The sequence below is a fragment of the Pelophylax lessonae genome (genome assembly GCF_965119305.1).
Source record: "Pelophylax lessonae genome assembly, chromosome: 8".
NCBI lineage: Eukaryota > Metazoa > Chordata > Amphibia > Anura > Ranidae > Pelophylax > Pelophylax lessonae.
In genome coordinates, this window is record NC_138775.1 from 121269626 (window position 1) to 121291461 (window position 21836).

The window sequence follows — 21836 nt, forward strand, 5'->3', positions numbered from 1 at the left end:
CATTTTTTTTTTTTCAAAATTGACGCTTTTTTGTTTATAGCGCAAAATCTAAAAACTGCAGAGGTGATCAAATACCACCAAAAGAAAGCTCTATTTGTGGGAAAAAGGGACATCAATTGTATTTGGGTACAGTGTCGCGCGATCGCACAATTTTTCGTTAAAGTAACGCAGTGCCGAATAGCAAAAAATGGCCTGGTCATTAAGGGGGTAAAACCTTCCGGGGCTGAAGTGGTTAAGCAAAATCAAGAGAGATTTGTAGAACACATGGGATGAAAAAGTGAGAAGATTAAAAACGTGAATTTTATGGTGAATTTATATGCCCGTCCCCTATGAACCACTTGTCCTCCAAACACTACTACTAGCGCTGATTTGCAGCTTCAAGCTTCTTGCGGTGGACTGCTGCACAATATTGGGGGAGGAAGAGAAAAAGCAATATAAATTTTATTAATGTCACATTGAATATTATGGTCCAAGTTTTTTTTTTCTTTGATAATTGAAGGCGAATAATAATTGTATTAGGAGTGGCAGAGGCGTCACTAAAATCTATGTATACTATAATGTATAGTATTTGCTTCTCCCTTACATTTTTAACGAATGGTTTCGTCTGAGGTGCATCGCTTTCTTCTTCCCCTCTTCCGACTTGCTCAGAAGGCAAAGTAAACATGAACTCTAGTAAAACAACTCTTGCTAAGTTATTACTAAATGAAATAAACGTTATCTAAATCTGTCTGAGGGATTTCGATTTCTTTCTCCCCTCCCCCCCCCCTTTTTAAATTAAATTCGAGAGGGTGCGATTTTTTTTCTGTGTTTCATAACTATTACAGTCTTTTCATTTCTGGAAAAGCGAATGGTTTTCTAAAAGCCGCATTGCCAAGGAACAGCTACTTCTCGGGGGTAAGGTAATTTTGCTCTCCGTGCTCTCTTGCTGTGGGAGAGTTGAAAGCGGAACCTGAAAGTTTTCGCTGTGCTTCCGGGGGGAGTTTTTTTGCCGGGACACCAGTACAGCGTGAACGTGGGTTTTAAGCGATACATTTAATTGATATAGCCTATTGATTTTTGTTTCTGTCGTGTAGGTGCTAAGCGTTGGTGAACTCACCTGTGCTTATAGGACCCACGTATAGCACAAGTACGCTGTTTTTATTTTATCGTACTAACTTTGCAATATGAATAAGATGTGGATGATGTCGGTAAATTAAGTATGTCTTTATTTTTCCAGAGGTTCTTGCCTGGATCATGGAGACCACATTAAGACGTGTATATGTTGGTGGGATTAGTCCGTTGGTCACCAAAGCTGAGCTTGAAGATAGATTTGGGAAGTTTGGAAAAGTCGAGGATGTGGACATCGTATGCAGAAAAGACGGGCAAGGTATACATTTCTTGAATTTTAATTCTAACTTTAAGGCTTGTTTTAAAACCACTTTTCTACTTAGATACATTTCCAAATGAAGGGGTTGACCTAAAGAAGCAAGTACCTGACATTACTCTATTGCAGAAAACCTGTCCCCTGTTTCTGCACAGAGGACAGTTGATCTCCTCCTGTGTCCCCCACATTAAGTTGTTTTGCAAACATCCACATCCCTACTTTATCCTGTAGTGATCTATAGTAAAATTAACATGGACCTGAAAGCAAAGTAAATATTTGGATGTTTTGTAGGGGACCTCTAGAAAAATTCATCATCAATAAGCAGTACCCTGAAAAAATCTGTTTTTTGTTTTGAATTCTTCATGCAAAATAGCAATATCCTTCCTTTGCCTAAGCATTCTTGCTTTGAATAGAATTATGTAGACCGCTGCAAGGTATAATGTTACCATAATCCCTAAACATAGGTTTTTTGAGGAAAACCCCCTTGTTAGATGTGGGACTTTAAAGGTAACAATTACATGTAGAGAATATGATTTTTCTAAAATTGTTTATTAAAAGATATGTTCTAATTCTTAAGAATCAATTATTCATTTTCCAAAATTCAACATGATATCACAACATTTCTGGCCATATACAGAATGGTCCATAATGCATAAAAACAAAACAAACATGGTGCTACTTATGGGAGTGATACTTAATCCAATGCGTTTCGATAATGTGACTAATAGCCTATAAATCTTCATCAGGGATTATGGTTCCACTCCTGAAAAAGTACAACATAATGTAAGCTTCATACAGATTAAGGAATATGCATATAAAATACATATATTCTTATATTCAATATGCACCTGCGACTATTCCTCCCCTGAAGGTAGCCAAGAGATTCCTCCCCCACTCACAACTCCAACCCACATACCCCCACCACATACCTGGCTCCTTGCACCCCGCTATATTCCTCCTCTGGAATGTATCCTATATTCTCAGATCGAAGCTAAAGCCAAGTATGAGTAGTTTTTGCTTTTTCCTAGAACAATGAGCATATCAAAAAAGCTAATGCAGTGATTCCCTAAGGGGGATCAGGAGAGGCATTACATTGAATTGGGGAGGAAACAGATGACTGAGCAAAAAAGGCTCACCTAAGGTGTAGAATCCAGATGAATGATATTTAAAAAGGAGTATATAAATGAATAATGTTGCCCTCTACTTCAGCACATCAAGGGAGCATTGGCTCATCTATCACAGAGAAAAGGGAGGAGTAAACAAGTGAAAGTTATAAGGCTAAACCATCCAGAAGGACTCCCATTCTAAATTAATTCATAGACTGTTCCTGTAACTTCTCTTACCTTGACAAATAGGTCAGGGGACTTTATATTATTTCATAATTGATTGTTGTTCATAAAGTCAGGGAAGGCCACCTATTTGAGAAAAGGGGTCTCAAATTGCTTTTCCCCAATCCTTGGTGTTGTAGTCCCCCCTATGGAGAGCAAAAAAAAAATATAGAAAGCCCTTCTTAGGAATAGATCATATAGTTCTCTGAAGGAAGTAGATTTCCCCCAAACCCCAAGACCGTTCAAGGAGTGTGTATAGCCATTGATACTTACAAAGAGTTTGATCACTATGGTTATCACACTTTAGGTAAGGGAGGAGCACCCATTCCAAAAGCGGGTTCTCCCAATTCTTTGCCCCGAATCTGGTGATACAATCCCCCTGCATTGTAAGAAAAACAGAGGTAGCCCTTTCAGTGTTTGAGCCAAAAGTGTCCCATGGCAGAGGGGCATCGTATTTCCAATAAAGCAACCCCCAAACAGTGGTGATATTACCACTGATACTCACTGTTTGTTCACCTCTGGTTCGTTTTCCAATCCTTCCCAGAACGGGAGTTTAAATCATCCTTGCTGTGGAGAGAGGTACCTCTCCTTTCTGGCTCTCGGCGTCCCCTTTTATACAGCAAGCCGACAAACGTCAGCTCCCGCCGAAAATCCTGCGATATCCGTGTTGACGTCACTTCCGCCCAAACGTCTTCATGTGTCTCCATATCACTTCCGCCCAAACTTCTAATAAGAAAGTATCGGCGTTTACCTCAGTGTTGATTCCGTTGCCCAAGCAACCACAACTACTATGGTATACCTAATGAAGGGGCGGTACGCAGACTATTGCAGAAATCTAATAGACCAAATACTATCTCGTTTTATTACAGATTGTTTTTTTATTAAAATATATATATATATATATATATATATATATATATATATATATATATATATATATATATATATATATATATAGAACTCTGCTATCTCAACTGAACTTTGGGTGTTTCCTTTAAAGACATATGTCCTTTAATTCAATAAATATATAATATAAAAGCCCAAGTACAACAATAAGATTGGTCTGGATATATTATCAAGGGAATTTATCCGCATTCTGCCTAAAAGGGGAATGAATATACACCCCAGGCACAGAGTGCGTAATCCCCTCAAAAAGGGGCCCGGAACATCCATCCCCAGAGCAATGCTGATCTTGGGGTATGGATAATCCCGATACGCAAAAGTGCCCTGATGTATTGGAGTCAAAAAAATCAACCCCAAGGGAAGTCTACCTGTGCCGGGCTTCCATTTGAGTAGGATCCCGTTGGAGGAATAGCTGAGTCCACCCAAAACAGTGGGGGCACCCAGTTGCCGTGGGTGTAGGGGTCCGAGAATGGGGGGGGGGGGGGAGAAGAAAGGATGGAAAACAAACCTTGGTCCATAGGTGGAAAAATAGACCTTGGCATCCGCCAGGGGGGAGCAATTGTCGCAGAGCGCATTTACAGTGCATCACAAAAAGTTTTTATAAATACATACAATATTTCTTAAACCCAAGATGAGATGTATCAATACATACATTTCGCTAACAATTCTGTTTTTTTTATACCAAATGAGGAGGATAAACTTCCAACAAGGTGGTTTTCCTCAAAAAGCATTCTTGCTTTGAGCCTTTTAGCTGTACATCTGTAGCGTGAATCTGAAGTACTGTGCCTTTTGTGTTATGAGTGCGATTTTCTAATGTTGTTACTGTACTGCTCATGGTATTCTGTACTGGAGAGAACTATATCTGAGGACCTGCAGACCAGCTTCTCTCTGTCTCTGCTTTATCCATTCTGTGGATCTTTGTTTTACTCTTTTGCAACGACTGAAATATTCTTCACAAGAATGGTTCTGGTATGTGAGTAAGTATGTTGGGTAGGGCGCTACTCCATAAGGTGAATCAATAAATGTGCGTTTTAATGTAGAAAGATATGCATTGGGACATGTCAATAGGTATGCATCATATCTATTGACATGTCCCAAGGTGAACATAAAGTGACTAGTGCAATGTGAGTATATATCTTCCACCTAGAAGTGCTAAACAATATTAAAAATGTGCTGAAAAAATCCCTGAGTGATGCTGTATAAACAAATACTGTATTGCACCACTAGAGGGAGTGTGTATCCTACTTATACACTTCTATAGTAATCCATGCAGTGTTGGTTGCTGAATCCAAATCAATAAATGTGCAACCTTGTAAGCGCCAGAGTGTATAAATAATTATCAAGTAAATACAACTGATGAGTAAATAGAAATAGTAACAGTGCCAAGTGTTGAATGTCCACTGTAATATGTGCTTAATCCAATGATATAAATGTGCCAGTGATGTTGGTCAAATGCAGACACTTAAACAGATGAATACAAGTGGTCCGTGCTTTGAGGCTCATCTCCTAGCACCATTATTGCACATATACCTCAACTGCTTGCATCCGCCCCCAAACCGGCCCCGCTTAGCCAGGCGAGCTGCTGGGTTCCCACTACACGATCGGTGTGCAGACCCATTTCTGCTCTTCATTTGTGGACAAACAGCTTCACGAACATATACAAGTCACAGACAGATCCTTTCACGGTGGGCAATTTGAGTCATTATACCCAGTTTATTCCAGACTATCTTTGACTACTTACTGCTCTGGGGCTCCAGACTGATACTCCATAGGTACAGGACTATTACAGTCAGTTCTGGACTAACCCCTACCACTGTAGCTTGCTATACAAGTGCCACAACTGATTATGTTATGGTTTGGGTGAATTTTTTTTATGTATACGTGGAGTGTCTGCATCTGCTGTCTGTCTGGTATGACAACGTTGTCATTTTAATTGTCATGACAGAGGTATCTCAATTTTTAGATAATTTTTTGTATTTCAATAAAGCTGTTTATTAATCTAGCGGTTGATTCCTCCTTGACAATATTCTTGTGGACCTTTTAGTCCTCTTTACTTTATGCAAGGTTATGCAAACTGTGGCCCTTAAGATGTTGCAGAACTACAAGTCCCATGAGATTAGGGCTGAAACAACTAATCGACAAAATCGATAATTACAATCGTTGTCAACGATTGTCATTATCGATTAGTTGCTCCATCGATTAGTTGTGCTGCATTCTTGACATTCCCTGACTGTCAGCGAGCTCCGTCTGTTCTGTGAAGCTGCAGTGTGCACTCACTGTGTCTCTCTCACAGCACGGCTTCCGTGACCTCCCTCCTCCCTCCTCCCTCCTCCCTGCCTTCTTGCTGAGTCAGTGAGGGAGTGAGTCATATCGAGGTGAGGAAGAAGCAGCCAAACGTGAGTGCCGTTCTTAGTACTAGTTACAGTATCCATTCCATGCAATGCAGCCCGCCAAAAAACAGAATAAAAGCTTATCCAGATAAGAGTTAATATTCCTTATAAAGTGCAATATTATAATAGAAAAATAAGTGATTAAAAACGTCCATATAACACATATAGGTTGTCTCTTTGCTCCCTATTTCATATCTATGGCTGACATGGACGTTTTTATTCACTTATTTTTCTATTATAATATTGCACCTTATAAGGAATATTAACTCTTTTATCTAGATAAGCATTTATTATATTATTTACAGTATATAGCAGCTTAATTATAAAAAATATTAAAAAAAAAAAAAAAAAAAAATAAAAAAAAAGTTTTGGTATAAGTGCCGGTTCACACTTGTGCGGTTTGCGAGATTGCATGTAATTCGGAGCGCACTGCTCCTAAATTACATGCAATCTCATGTGCGGATGCGAGTTCAGCCATACATGAGGCTTTTTTTTGAGCCGCCTCAGAATCGGATCGCACAGTGGTAAGTGGTTCACATTTGTGCGATCCGATTCTGTGCGAACTTGCAGATCGCACTGCAATATGCAATCGCAACTGGGGGTGTCGTTAACTTTTAATTTGCACCCCCTGCGTATCGCATATGGCAGTGTGAACTGCCAGATGTGCGAATGCGATGGCCTTAGTGCCGGTTCACATTTGTGCGATGCGGGAACGCTGCGAATATGCAGCGTGTTCCCGCATCGCATCCGCACATCTGGCAGTTCACACTGCCATATGCGATACGCAGGGGGTGCAAATTAAAAGCTAACGACACCCCCAGTTGCGATTGCATATTGCAGTGCGATCTGCAAGTTCGCACAGAATCAGATCGCACAAGTGTGAACCACTGTGCGATCCGATTCTGAGGTGGCTCAAAAAAAGCCTCATGTGCGAGTCTGCTGTGGTTGCGCTGCAAATTCAGCCATTCAAAGTGTATGGCTGAACTCGCATCCGCACATGAGATTGCATGTAATGAAGGAGCAGTGCACTCCGAATTACATGCGATTTCGCAAACCGCACAAATGTGAACCGACACTAACACTCGGTTTGTTCATTATTATTTTAAATAAATGGAAAAAAAAGGCATATTGAGTTTTTTTATGATTTTATCCGATTAATCGAAAAAATAATCGGCAACTAATCGATTATTAAAATAATCGTTAGTTGCAGCCCTACATGAGATATAGCAAGACTGACAGCCACATGAGTATAATTTATCAATAGGAGATTGTTCTACCTAATACATATTGCACGATTGACCTCTGCGTTATATATGTGTAAAGGAAAAAAGTCCTTTTAGAATTTCCAATATCTGGATGTTCCTTCTCTCAGCGCTGCTAGTTTGATAAAAATCTACCCTTGTGCCTGTGGAAAATTCCCCAGTCTTTACGGATCCGGTGGACAGGCATGTGGAATCCCTTTGCCGCCATCTTCACGTGTTGGCGGGTTTCCATTTTGAAACCAGTGTTTGTGTCTGTTTTAGTCTCACAGACAGTGACGGAGTGGATTAGGGGTTTGCGGGAGTCTTTGGACCCTGAGACTGTTCCTCCAGAACAGCTGAATTTGTTGGACCAGGTGATCCAGGCTCTGGTGTTCCTGTGTGATGCATCTATGGATGCAGCTCCCCTGGTGGCCAGGGTTTCGGCCATGGGCATTGCCTTGAAGACACATGGTTTGGCTAAAGAGCTGGTCGGCTGACTAAGCTTCTAAGAAAGCCCTAGCTGACCTCCCCTTTCTCTGGAAGAGCGTTGGGCGACTCATTAAATGAGTTGATCAAGGGCTTGAGTGGCGGTAAGAGTACTCTTTTTTAATCCTCCAAGAGTAAGACTCCCCGTACTAAGCGGGGTCCCTCTGCCCACGCATTTTTTTTTCGGGTCGCTGGGGCGCAAGAAAAAGTAAAAAATTGTTGAGGCGAGCCCAAGGCCGACAAGTCCTCTTCAGCATGAAGGGGCACCCTCACCTGGCTCAGGCGTGGGGGGTTGTCTGCACTTCAAGGAACCATGGACTTCTTTCATTCAGAACGATTTGGTTCGCAAACTGATTTGTTTCGGGTACAAGATTGAATTCTGGTCTCGACCAGGGGACAGGTTTTTTTCAGTCAAATCTTCACCTGTCTCTAGGGCGTTTGAAGGATCTGCGGGAGGCTGTGCAAGATCTCCTGGCTCAAGGGGTGATTGTGCCGGTTCCTCAGCAGGAACGCTCTTAAGGTTTCTTTTCAAACCTGTTAACGGTGCCCAGAAAGGAGGACAAGGTGCGCGCAATTCTGGACCTCAAGGCTCTGAACCGCTTTGTGCGGGTCCAGAAGTTTCGAACGGAGTCCATTCGGTCAGTGGTGGCATCACGGAATCGGGTATTTTCTGGCCTCCATCGATCTCAAAGATGCATATCCCCACGTCCCCATTTTCGAGGGACACCAGTGATTCCTCCGCTTTGGAGTGGCAGAGGAGCACTTTCAATTTGTGGCATTACCTTTTGGTCTTGCCTTGGCTCCCAGAGTATTTACCAAGGTCCTGGCCCCTGTGCTGGCCTTGTTACATCAGCAAGGTATCGAAATTATGGGATATCTGGACGTTCTTCTGTTGCGAGCAGTCTCCCACTCAGATCTGCTGGGTAACATCTCTGCCACGATTCAGACCCTTCAGGAATTTGGGTGGACGATCAATTTAAGAGAATCTGCTCTGACACCATCAGTACGGGTCACTTATCTGGGGCTGACCCTCAACTCTGCTCTGGCGAGGGTCTTTCTCCCCCTGGACAAACTTCAGAAGCTGCAAAAAGCAGTCAGGTTGCTGATGGAGACCGATTAGTCCTCCTTACGGGCTTGCATGAGGGCCCTGGGTCTGATGGTTTCAACCTTCAAAGGAGTCCCGTTTGCTCAGTCTCACTCAAGAAGAGATTCTGGCGAAATGGAACAGAGATCCTCGGTCATTGGACCAGAAGTTTGGACATCACTGGACGGGTAGGCTATGTGGCTCTCCGGTACGGATACTGTCGGACAATGCCACGGACGTGGCTTACATCAATCAAGGGGACACCAAGAGTGTCCTGGCGGCCAAGGAGGGAATGGTCCCTTCATCCGGAGGTTTTTCATCTCCTGTGTGCTCAGTGGGGGTCTCCAGAGGTGGATCTGTTTGCGTCTCACCTCAACAGCAAAATTCAGCGGTTCGTGGCCAGGTCTCGGGATTCTCGGGCCGACGCTACAGACACCCTGTTGGCTTCTTGGAGCCAGGATCGCCTGGTTTATGCCTTCCCCCCCGCTTGTACTCCTGTCGAGGTTTCTTTGCTGGGTGGCGATGGAAGCCATTCCGGTTGTTCTGGTGGCACCAGACTGGCCTCGGCGGTCTTGGTATGCAGACCTAGTAAATATGGTCGTAGACCCTCCATGGAGACTTCCTCTGCGGGAAGATCTACTGTCTCAAGGATCGATCTTCCATCCTGCTTTACGGTCACTGGCTTTAACGGCTTGGCTGTTGAAAGCAAGGTGTTGAGGAATAGAGATCTGTCTGACTGTTTCCTACCCTTTTGAAGGCCAGGAAATCGACTTCCAGGAAGATCTATCATCGCACGTGGAAATCCTACATTTCATGGTGTGAATCGCTGCAGCTGCGTCCTTGCCTTGTTTTCTATAGCTAGGGTTTTGGCCTTTTTACAAAAAGGGGTTGAGCAGCACTTGGCGTTGGGTACTATCAAGGGCCAGGTGTCGGCCTTGGCGATTTACTGCTAACGTCCGTTGGCTACTAATAGCTTGATTCGCACTTTCATCCAGGGGGTGCGTCATATGACTTCTCCGAGGAGATCTCCCCTGCAGTAGAAGGGTGACCCAAAAGAGTAGGCTCAGGTGCCGCCTAAATATTGATTCCAACCAATAGCCATGCCGCTGCGCCCACCATGTGAGCCTCTACACTGCCATCTACCGTTCTATAAATATGCCCCGCCCAGGACGCCATCATCAGACAGCTGGCTGGCATGTGAAGTCGCCCGGTTACACCTGCTGTGCTTGCGTAATGCTGGCACTCACAAGGCCACTACAACCCAGTCTGAAGGACGGAAGACTCACTAGCTGTCACCCCTCATACAACCAGCAGTGCACGTGCTGCAGAGAGGCCCAGAAGATGGCCCAATAGCGGGAAGGGTAGGCTCTGAAATAAGGGAAAGCTCTGCTTATTTCTGTCATCCAATTTTTTTATTTTTTTTCCTTTTTATGTTTCCCTCAGATCTAGAGCAACTTCACTTGCAGTGCACAGACTATTTGCCTTTAGTAAATCAACCCCACTGTTTCTAGGACCTCCTCATTATACACCCTCAACAGAGGAATTTCATCATCTCCTGTCTCCTCTTTGGTGAGGGTAAGTGGTGGTCTGCTAATTAACCGTGCACCACTCTCCTACCTTAGTATATAGATTAAAATGCCTAGCTTACCCATGACTGCTAAGGTAAAAGTAGAACTCCCTACCTGAACTTTCTTTTACAGTCCATGGAGATACCATGCCCATATCTCAGTAAATCAACCCCACTTTAACATCTGTTTTGCAGTGTTATTTGGGATGTGTCCTACAGAAGAGTATGATTGCCTTGCCCTCAAAGACAGTTTGATTGTGGGTTCTAACTGCTTGGAGTATTTCTTCTATAGGAGCGAAGCTTTGCAGACAGCATACAATGTCTCTTAGGTTTCCTTGTTGTAGTCTGTGGGGCAAAGGGCTTTGTGTGACTGAACAAAGTCAATCAGAGACACTGGGTCTCTCCAGAAAATCATTGAAATTCTGTTGGAACATTTTGGTTGGGCAGAACCAACTCTGTTGTCCCTGTGAATCGAATAATAAATCCAGCGCTTATTACCAAGGTTCCCAATTCAATGGTGCATGTCTAGAAGAATGTCAGGCGCTGCTATTAGGTGCAAGGCCTTAAGTCTTTCATCTCTGTGGATGCCCACTCTTTACAACTCTTCCAGTTTACCAGCCAAACCTTGGAGGTCCTAACATAGTACCAAGACAGCCTCATGCAGAGCACTCGTGGTATCAGCGCAGTTGAAGTGAGTTCTGCCCTTGTGGGGAGCTTAAAGATCTATTGGATCATGTTGTGTGCCGTAATCAGTACATCTACCGACATCTCTCGTTAAAGGTGGCAGTAGCAGTTTCCATATTGACTGAGTGTTCTGGTAGTTCAGGTCTTTGTGTCCTGACAATTTCAGGTAGATTCTTGCATTGGCTGAGTGGTCAGGGTTCTCTGGAGTGCTGGAGGTTTTTCGATCTTCCCAATGTTGGTGGTTAAAGCACTGATTGTAGCTGTTTAGGGGTCTATAGTAACTGAGCTTGCTCTTTATGCTGCCTGCTGCATTTCTAGCCAAACCATGGCCCCATCCAAGCTACGTTGAAATTCAAACTTTGTTGGTAGTATCAGTCTCTATACTACTAATTTGTTTGCAATGTTAGGAGCTTGTTCTTTATTATATAGCCAGGTGATTGCCAGACCATTATTCCTGATCTTTAGGGATAGTCTACAGACGGGTATGGTGCCAGCTGATTGGAAAAAAAGACAACGTGATAACAATATTTAAAAAAGGGCTGAGATATATCCTGGGTAACTATAGGCCGATCAGCCTAACATCAGTAGTCTGCAAGATTTTGGAAGGGAAGTTAAGGGACCATATACAAGACTTTAGTAATGTATCTGGACTTTGCAAAGGCCTTTGACACTGTTCCCGACAAACGCTTACTGTACAAACTAAGGAATGTAGGTATGGACCATAGGGTGAGTGTGACAGGAGTCACTTTGGGCATGGGGGTTGTGGACCCCAAATTCCTTTAAAGAGGTTGGGAGGCACTATGTCCAGCCTTGTGTGGCTTTCTTATGTTTAAGTCGCCCTGCATCTGTTATGGATGCAGGGTGACCAGGAGGGTGGTGAACACTGAAAATATGGTTTGGACTACTACAAATGGGACAGTCATATTCAGGAATAATGCCTCCCTTGTAATATGAAGATTGTTGTTCCCATTTGCCATGAGCTCTCTGAACAGGAAGTCAACTCCTAATATGGTCATTACAGGAAGTTCTGAGGAGACAGGCTGTCTGAGGTGGCTCTCCACCTATTGTCAGGTGTGCTAATGACCTCACCTGTTGTCTGCTAAGGGATGTATTGACACTCAGAGTAATGTGTATTGAGGGCTCGTTAGGGAACCATTGTTCTTTATCTGACCAATCCCTGTTGACTCATTTTCAAGTCCTCATTTGCATGGGCTGGAGAGGACCTTATTGGGAACTGCAAGTACTTTACAATTGACCAATGGGAAAGCGGTTGTTGGGGGAAGGATGTTCCAATTTCTGTATAAAAGTGTGCTGTGTTCTTCCAATAAATGTTGTTGTTCCTGTTTTACCCTCAACTCGGAGCTTTGTCTCGTTATTGGGGGAATCTGCTGCAGGGATTGCTATGGTCTTCCATACTCCCTTAGAGAATCCCTAAGCTCTTGTAAGAGCTTGTGTAAGAGCTTGTTCTGCTGCACTCTCTGGGGAAAGAGAGGTTCACCCACAGGAACCTGGAGCCTTGTCGTTGGTCCAGGGTGGGTAGGAGATGCCAAGACCCTAACCAAGCTGCGGCGGTTCGTGGAGTCTGAAGTGCTTACGGTGTCTGGTGGAGTGCTTGGAGCCCTCGGGAAGCACTAGGAGCATCTGTCAACGGAGGTACCTGCTCAGGGGTGCTCTGTTCCGTAACAGTGAGTACCTGGACGGAGAACTGGCTCCAGGGGAGAGTCCAGAGGGTGGTGATAAATGGGGAGTACTCGGATTGGGTGGGTGTAGAAAGTGGGGTCCCCCAAGGTTCTGTCCTGGGACCAATCTTGTTTAATTTATTCATAAATGATCTAGAGGAGGGGATATCTAGCACAATCTCGGTATTTGCGGATGATACTAAACTAAGCATGCCAATATCTTCTATGCAGGATGTGGAAATCTTACAAGCGGACCTGAACAAAATAATGGGGTGGGCAACTACATGGCAGATGAGGTTTATTGCTGAAATATGTAAAGTAATGCACTTGGGCGAGCTGCTCACTAGGCAAGCTACTCACTAGGGGGGAAACCTCTGGGTGAATCTAAGATGGAAAAGGACCTGGGGGTCCTAGTGGGCACCTTAAAGACCACAACGTACAGGGGTATACAATGTACTAACACACACACTTCATAGGTTGAACTGGATGCACTGATGTCTTTTTTTTCAACCTCACAAACTATATATACAGAAAACCTGATGTGTAAAAAAAAAAAAAAAAAAAAAAAAGTCCTTAAAGTTTGCGACTGTCAACAGAGAAAATGCTGTATTGTGCAGACTCTGAAGTAATGCTGGGTTTAATCGGCCAATTTCCAAAACTGAACACTCACATGAAGATGTGTAAGTTTGACCCTGTCTACACTGACACCTGACACAAGGTTAGGACTTTTAACTAAGTAGCTGGGTAGTGTGGCAATGTTGAGTTTTAGTGGGAGGGGGGTTTTACAAGAAAATGTGATACTTTGCCCTCAGTGGGCAAGGTTAGAGTCTATTTAAAAAATATTGGTGCATTTTGCAGACTTTAGGAAGTACTCAATGACTCCATAAGGTGGTCTGTATGTGCAGTTACTGTAAACCCATGATTTGCCTCAGTACCCCCCTCTCTGGTCATATCTGCTTATCCTTTGCACCCCCACTGTGCTGTAGCCTAAGTCCCGTGTAAGCTCCAAGCCACTTTAGTCAGAACTTACACCCCCCCGGTTCCTAATACTTCATCTGTCAGCTCTGTGTTGAATGTGGTTTCTTGGGCTGTGCTGACCTCCTGGCAAAGCCTGGCATGTTGGGTACCTGTTAAAAAAACAAACCGCAGTGGCTTTGGTTCATTTTCCTTTTTAGAATGTTCAGCCGATTCTTTTCTGCCCTGCTGTTTCCTCGTGGTTTCAAAGTGGTTCAGAACCTGTGTGCAGCCAGCTAGGGAAGCAGCTACCTATATTAGTGCACAGTGATGTCTTTCAGGCCATCCCTCCTTTGCTATGCCCCATGTGTGTTGTTTTTTTTTTTTTTATTACTTGTTAGGGTCCTTTCACACGGCCGCTCCGTGTGTCCGCAAATCATCCCATCCGTTTGCGGATGATTTGCGGACATAATGTAAGTGAATGGCACTGCGGATGTCAGCGGAATACCATCCGCTGACATCCGATTTTCCTCCTTTCAGTTCTGTTCCGTTTTTTCGAATGGAACAGAACCCTATTTTTTTTCATCATCCGCAAACGGATGGGATGATATGCGGGCACACGGAGCGGATGACACAAATGTCATCTGCTCCGTGAAAAAAAAAAAAAAAAGTCCTGCAGCGGAGCGGCCGTGTGAAAGGACCCTAAGTATTTACTTAAACATCTTGTTTTAGCATCATGATATTCTGTTTTGTTTTGATCTACTGAATACGTTCTATCATTTGCATTTTAGGAAACCCTGTAAAGAAATTTGCTTACCTGAACATCGACATTTCAGATGTGAACCTGAATAAATGTAAGTGTGTAAAATGTAGTTTTTACATTATATGGTTCCTTTTTAATATTTAGCTTCTCGTACAAGTTTGCACAAAATGCCTAGCAGTCACTAGGCTGTTGGTCAACGTCCTAGTAATCCTATAGTTTTGCCATGGCACTTGATCCATTGTGAAAAGGGTAGAACTTTCACTGCTGTATGGATAACTGTTTACTTTGTTATATTTCAAAATGTATGTAATTTGTATTAGGTTTACTAATTTCCCAGTGGATTTATTTTAGAGCCCTTTCACACTAAAGTTTTTCAAGCGCTTTGGCTTTAAAAAAAAAAAAGCGCCTGAAAAGATTACGAAAAATGCTTCCCATTAACCACTTCCAGACTGCCCACTGCAATTTTACATCCATACTTTGACGTTACTACCAGTGTTATGGCAGCTGGCATAATGCCGGTATTTTCTCACAGGGTGGTCCTCTTTCACATAAAAGTGGTCCCAGCGGCAGATTTGCCACGGTATCACTTTTATGGCCGGTGGGAGAGGTAACCCCCCCCCCCCGCTGCTTTCCGGTCGTTTTCCCTGCTTACCAGAGCCGTCGGTTGCGGGGAAAACTATCTGGTCCATCCATGTCCCAGGCAAGAAGTCGAGTGAGGGAAAGATGGCCCCACTCGATTCTATGACCTTGGAAGACCTGGTCCTTAAGTGGTTAAAATTAATAAAAGCTTGTACCTTAAAAACGCCCCTCTCCATTGAAATGAATAGAAAGTGCCTGAAAAATGCTGCAAAAGCACCTCAAAATGGTTTTTGAAACGTTTGTGAGCCACTTGTAAAAAGCACACCGCAAATGCCTCAAAAGAGCCTTAAAAGCGCCACACAAGTGTTCAGCGTTTTATGGGCAGTTTAGAAGTGCCTCAGTGTAAAAGGGCTTTTACCTTTTTGATTGATAAAAGATAGTTTCCACAATTTTAGCAGTAACCTTCTCTATCTTGTCAAATGAACTAAACCTTTATTCAGTGGAAATATTCTGTGTGTGTGGATTGGCAGGAACCTAGGCCGAAGGGTTTATTTTACTGTCCTTGGGGTTTTCCAAAAGAAAAACAGCACTCGTCATGAGGGAACCTCTCATTTAAAAACTTTTAATCTGGCATTTTTTATGGATATTTTTATGGATACTAGAGGTGCAATGAACAGAAATTTTTGGTAGCGAAAAAGGAGGGTATTCAATTTGTTTCTGTCTAGTCAGGAGTAAAGACCTAGGCTCCCTGCTGAGATCTTTTGGTCCTTGCAAGATTTGCTTTTTTCTCCTTCCATGCTTCTTTTTTGCTTTTTCTCAATCAACTGCCGGGCTGGGCAATCTACAGCTAGGGCCCCCCCCCCCCCCCGTCAAGCCAGTGCATGCAGACCACAGCTATGCACGAGGTCAGTTATGACATAGCCTCACGGACAGAGGCTGGCCTGCTAATTAAACGTCTCGCAGGGTTGCGTAAGACATGGCACTGGTTTGAGGAAACAGTGTCCCCTTGGGTGGCAAGGAGTTTTGTTTGAAGCGTCACTTTCACCATGGAGTGGTTTGGGGTGGACGCAGGTACCCTTCAGAGATGGTTGGGCCTGCCTGTGGGCCCCTCCATCCCCCATCTGTAAGTTCCTTGGGGTGGTGTGTTGAGTACAGTGCAGATGAGGGTCCTGGTGCAGAGGGCGCAGCTGATCCCCTTGATGCATGTCCTGCCGTGTGAAGGGTGATGTACAGTACCTTTTGGGGGGGGGGGGTAACATTGCAGAGGCCACAGGGAGGATCCTGACAGCCTGTTCTTAACGATCAGAATGGCTGGCGGCCATGATTGGGAAGCTTGTGACATTATAGCAGCCTTTTTTCCACTGGAGGTGGCCAGAGCCGCGTGTTGATGCCAGGGCTCCTCCTTTTCCTCTTCCTCCCCTTCCGGCATATATGAACTGGATGGCACTTATGGCAGTTTCTGGGTCTGAATTACGGTGCGCTAGTGGCCAGTCCTGGTAAATCCTTGTGGGTCCCTTTCTCTTTCTGTGAATAGGTGCCCGGAGTATAGGGGGATCCATAGTAGTACCAAAAAAGTTTTCTCTTTTGTTCATTGATGGGCACAGCTTCAGATCTCCATAACCGTTGGTTATACTGCCCCCCTACAGGAGTAGGACACTAGGCAGAAAGAAAGTCTGGCTATGCCCATGGGAAGTCCCAGGGGGTATACTCTCTCTCTGTTAAAGGCACGCAGTTTTTTTTTTTCTGCCTAGTCAGGACCTTCCCTCGTTCACCCCCCTTTTTCTCTTACGTCCTCCGACAGTCGCCGCCTCCTCTAAGTCATCACTGTTGGGTATTGACTTCCGCTCCGCAGGAGTAGCTAGGCATAAAGACTTAGTCAAAAGAACAAAGGCATTTGCATATACACACCCATGGGGGCTGTCCCATCTGGTCAATACCCCCCTGCAGTGACCACTCCCAACTCGGTTTTAATCTGCCTAGCGTCAGGAGTAGTTAGGCTTCCCTGTGCTGGGGCTACAGTCTCAGCCTATCTAACCTTTATTATTTGATTTTCTTTTAAAAATGTCAGTTTTCTCTTACTTTACTAGCTGTTTATTTTGTCAGCTTTAGTTTTAGTCGTTTCTTCAGATGAAGATGGATAATGCGGTGCTGGGATTCGGACTGACCGCCCTGGTTCTCTAGGGCAGAGGGTCAGATGGACCCCCAGCCCGCCATCGAGCGTTCAGCTATGGTTCGCCCTGGCACTATGAACGACCCATCCCTGTTCGCAGCAGGGATGCAGCCGTGAGGTGGCTACCTCACAGGACACATCAGCGATGCTGCAGTGTCATGTCCCTGGCAAACGGCACTCCCTGTCAGATGAGGACAGCGGCTTTTCGTTCATAGAGGCACCCCACGCCATCTGGTACAGGTAAGTACTTCTGTGTGGGGCCTCTGTCTGGGGTGGCAGTCCTGTGTTGCTGTGTCCCTCATGTCTGTACCTGTGTGACTCCCTGATGCGGTCCCTGCGGGGATCGCTTGTGCATGCGCTGCGGTGCTGTATGTTTTTGGGGGTCCCCTTCCCTGTGTCACTTCGGTGCTTGTTGGAGGTGCAGTGTGTGTGTGTGCGTGGCGGCCGCAGCGGGGTGAATCCGCGCGGTCCGCCATTTTAGGTTTGGGCAGGCATGTTTGGCTTCTCTATGGGCAATCTACATGCTGTTTTTGGCGCCATCCGCTGCCATTTTGCGGTAGCCGAACGATCGTTCCGACCGCATGTCCGGCGGCCATTTTGGCAGAGCCTCCCATGCAATCCTATGGGGCAGCCATTTTCCCTGGGTCATGCAGCCTATAAGTTCAGCCTATTCTAGCAGCACTTCCTTTTCCTCTGGAGCAGGACACTCGGTGGCAACACTCTGCGGGGCTCTGCAGGTTATTGCTCTCAATATCTTTCTGTATTGTCATTTCTGGCTCAGTTTTGTTCTCTCCTGTTGGGGGGTCTTTGTCACTGTAGCTGAAGCGGTGGGCTGCGCACTCCGCGGCGCTCTTAAAGGGACAGTACTATCTTATTGCACTGTTTTTTGTCACCTTGAGCAATGGATTCTCAGGACAGCAAATTCCCCCCAGCTCTGGTGGGGGTCCCCAGTTCTCCTGTGGCCCATCTGAGACCTGATTTGGCCGCTGTAGTGGCGACCTTGGTGTCAAACATGGAAATGCTGATGGCTGAACGTGCTGCTAAAAAGAGGCCCAGATTGTCTCTCTCCTCTGATTCAGATGGTGATATGGCTGCTGCTGCTGCGAGCGTGCCCTTTTCAGGGTCTCCCTCATCCTTGGAACTGCTGGGGTCTGAGGGGGAGGCAGAGGTGGAAGGGGTTGATACCTCTTCCCCGGGGTCGCCTGAAGAGCGGGCGACCATGGATGAATTAATTGTTTCTGTTAAGGAAACGCTGCATTTGGAGGATGAGCCCTGTCCTCCGGGCGTTGTGTCCTCATTTGGGATGCACAGGACCCGCAAGTCGGCGCAGGTTTTTCCCTGCCCACCTGAGTTTCATTACACTGTTAATGAAATGTGGCGCACGTTAAAACGTCCATTCCTGGTACCTAGTCGGTTCAAATTGCTTTATCCTTTTGTACCGGCTACGGAATCACGGTGGTGTGTGCCTCCACAGGTAGATCACACTGTGGCCGTGTTAAACAAGGCTACCTTGGTTCCTTCTAAGGATGCCCCGGTTTTCCGGGATCCCACGGACCGACGGTTGGAGTCTCTAGCCCGCCATTCCTATACGGTGGCGGGCTCGTTGCTCAGACCCGTTTTCGCGTCCGTTTTGGTGGCTCAAGCGGTGGCTGATCGGACTAAGGTGCTTAGGAGCAACCTCGTGTCGGATGATGTTCCGCCTGCCCGGCTGGAAATGGTGGATCAAATCCATCAGGGAATCATTTATCTGTGTGATGCGGCCTTGAATGAGGCCCCTTTAGTAGCACGCCTCTCTAGTGTCTCGGTTCTTAACCGGCGACTGATATGGCTGAAGAGCTGGTCGGCTGACCAGTCCTCCTGGAAAACAGTTGCTGATTTTCCCCATGCTGTCTCTTGCCTTTTTGGCGAGGGGTTGGATACCCTGGTAAAAGGCGTCACGTGGGGCAAGAGCACCATGCTGCCCCAGAACCTGAAGAACAAGTCCTTTCGAGGCAAGCGGGGTTCTGTGCCTAGATCCACTCAGGGGTTCTTTCGTGCCTTTCGGAACCAATCCAAGGGCAAGCCCTTCAAGGCCCAGGGCAGTCAGAAGAAGCCCTGGGCGGGTAAGCAGAAGTCCGGCAATGCCGGCTCGGCGGGTCAATCCGCCTCTGCCTGAAGGGGCGCCCTCACCCATTTCAGGGGTGGGGGGACGTTTGCACGGTTTCCTCCAACCTTGGCTGCTCCGGATATCGGACAGGTGGGTTCTGGAAATCGTTCGATCGGGATACAGATCAAATTTCTTTCCCGGCTGGCGGACAGATTCTTCCCCTCAAATCTTCATTTGCCTCCGGGGCGTCGGCAGGACCTGCATCAAGCGGTGCAGGACCTTTTTGCTCAGGGGGTGATTGTCCCGGTGCCTCATCGGGACAGGTTTTGGGGGTTTTATTCCAATCTGTTCACGGTGCCCAGAAAGGAGGGCAAAGTGCGTCCTATTCTGGACCTGAAAGCGCTGAACCGCTTTGTGCGTGTTCGGAAGTTCCGTATGGAGTCTCTCCGTTTGGTGGTGGCCTCCTTGAGTCCAGGGGAATTCCTGGCCTCGATGGATCTAAAAGATGCGTACCTGCACATCCCCATTTTCGAGGGTCATCAGCGGTACCTTCGTTTTGCTATCGCAGAGGACCACTACCAGTTTGTGGCGTTACCTCTCGGTCTCGCTTCGACACCAAGGGTGTTTACCAGTGGTGGCGCAGGTTCTGGGCCTGCTTAGGGCTCAGGGCATTGCGGTCTTGGGTTACCTGGACGATACTTCTGAGATCGCGTGCCAGCCAAGACCTAGTGCGCGATCTGTCCACCACGGTACAGACGCTCCAGGAGTTCGGATGGACCATCAACGTTCAGAAATCAACGTTGTCTCCATCGCTTCGTCTTCCCTACCTGGGAATGATTCTGGACTCTGCTCAGGCAAAGGTGTTCTTGCCGGAGGACAAGCTCCGGACTTTGCGGGACGAGATCAGGTCCCTCCGGGACAGCCCGTCCTCGTCACTCAGGGCCTGTATGCGGGACCTGGGGTTGATGGTTTCGGCCTTTTAGGCGATACCCTTTGCTCAGTTTCACATGCGGGCTCTCCAAGCGGAGATCCTGGACAGGTGGGACAGACTACCTCAGTCCCTGGATCTGAGTGTCTCCTTGAGTCGTCAGACCAGATTGACTCTTCTGTGGTGGCTCCAGTCCCCGTCGGTGGCGGAAGGCAAGTCCTTCCATCCGTTGGTGTGGACGGTGATTACCACGGATGCCAGCCTGTCGGGCTGGGGTGGATTCCTGGGCAACCTGTCTGCCCAGGGCACTTGGTCGGTGGAGGAGTCCTCCCTACCGATTAAATGTGCTGGAATTGCGAGCGATCAAACTCTCTCTTCCAGTGGTCGGACCATCTTCGGGGGCCGTCCTGTCCGGGTACAGATGGACAATGCTACAGCGGTGGCCTACATCAACCACCAAGGGGGCACCAGGAGTGCTCGGGTGGCCCAGGAGGTGACCGACTTTCTGTCTTGGGCCGAGACTCGTGTCCTGGCGATCTCGGCAGTTCACATTCCGGGTGTGGAGAATTGGCAGGCCGACTATCTGAGCCGCCAGACCCTGGACCAGGGGGAATGGTCCCTGCACCCGGAGGTCTTCCAGATGCTGTGTGCGAGGTGGGGATCCCCGGACGTGGATCTGTTCGCATCCCGGCTAAATCAAAAGGTGGAAAGGTTCGTTCCAAGAACGCGCGATCCGCTGGCGGACGCCTCGGATGCGTTGGTAGCCCCTTGGCATCAGTATCGTCTGATGTATGCCTTTCCCCCGATTCAGTTGCTATCTAGGTTCCTCCGCAGGTTAACCTCGGAACCGCACCTGGTGATTCTGGTGGCTCCGGACTGGCCACGCCGGTCCTGGTACGCCGACATTGTTCACCTGGCAGTGGCGCCTCCGTGGGGTCTGCCTCCGTGGGGTCTGCCTCTGTGGGAAGATCTCCTATCTCGGGGTCCGATCTTCCATCCTGCTTTACAGTCGCTGGCTTTAACGGCTTGGCTGTTGAGACCCAGGTCCTAAAGGACATCCCTACCCTTGTCAGGGCTAGGAAAACCTCCTCTGGTAAAATCTATTACCGTACCTGGAAGGCTTATTTCGCCTGGTGTGAGTCCAAGGGGTTCTCCCCTCGCTCATACTCGGTGTCGAGAGTGTTTGCTTTCCTCCAGTCTGGTGTGGACCAGCGCCTGGCGCTGGCCACGATCAAGGGCCAGGTGTCTGCACTGGCTATTATTTTTCAACGCCCTGTGGCTTCTCATTCCCTGGTTCGCACCTTCATTCAAGGTGTGCGACATTTGGCTCCTCCCAGGAAGGAGCCTTTACCTCCATGGGACTTGAACTTAGTTCTGTCCATGTTACAGCGTGCTCCCTTTGAAAACATTCGGGAAATATCGTTGCCTCTGCTGTCTAAGAAGGTTGCCTTTTTAGTGGCGATCACTTCGGCTCGCAGGGTGTCGGAACTGGCAGCGTTATCTTGCCGTTCTCTGTACTTGGTGATTCACCGGGATAAGGTGGTGTTGCGTCCGCATCCCTCCTTTCTTCCTAAGGTGGCCTCTGAGTTCCACATTGAGGACATTGTCCTGCCTTCGCTTTGTACGAAGCC

At 46.6% G+C, this 21836-nt stretch overlaps 1 protein-coding gene across 1 annotated transcript in view; it reads left to right on the forward strand.

The window, feature by feature from the left end:
• Positions 1-1209: 1209 nt before the first annotated feature.
• NOL8 (nucleolar protein 8) overlaps positions 1210-21836 on the forward strand; it is a 559501-nt gene continuing 538874 nt past the window's right edge. Inside the window, exons 1-2 of the mRNA XM_082265109.1 lie at positions 1210-1366; positions 14471-14533. Coding sequence (XP_082121235.1) covers positions 1234-1366; positions 14471-14533 — 196 coding nt within the window. The 5' untranslated portion in view covers positions 1210-1233. The remainder of the gene's footprint in view (positions 1367-14470; positions 14534-21836) is intronic.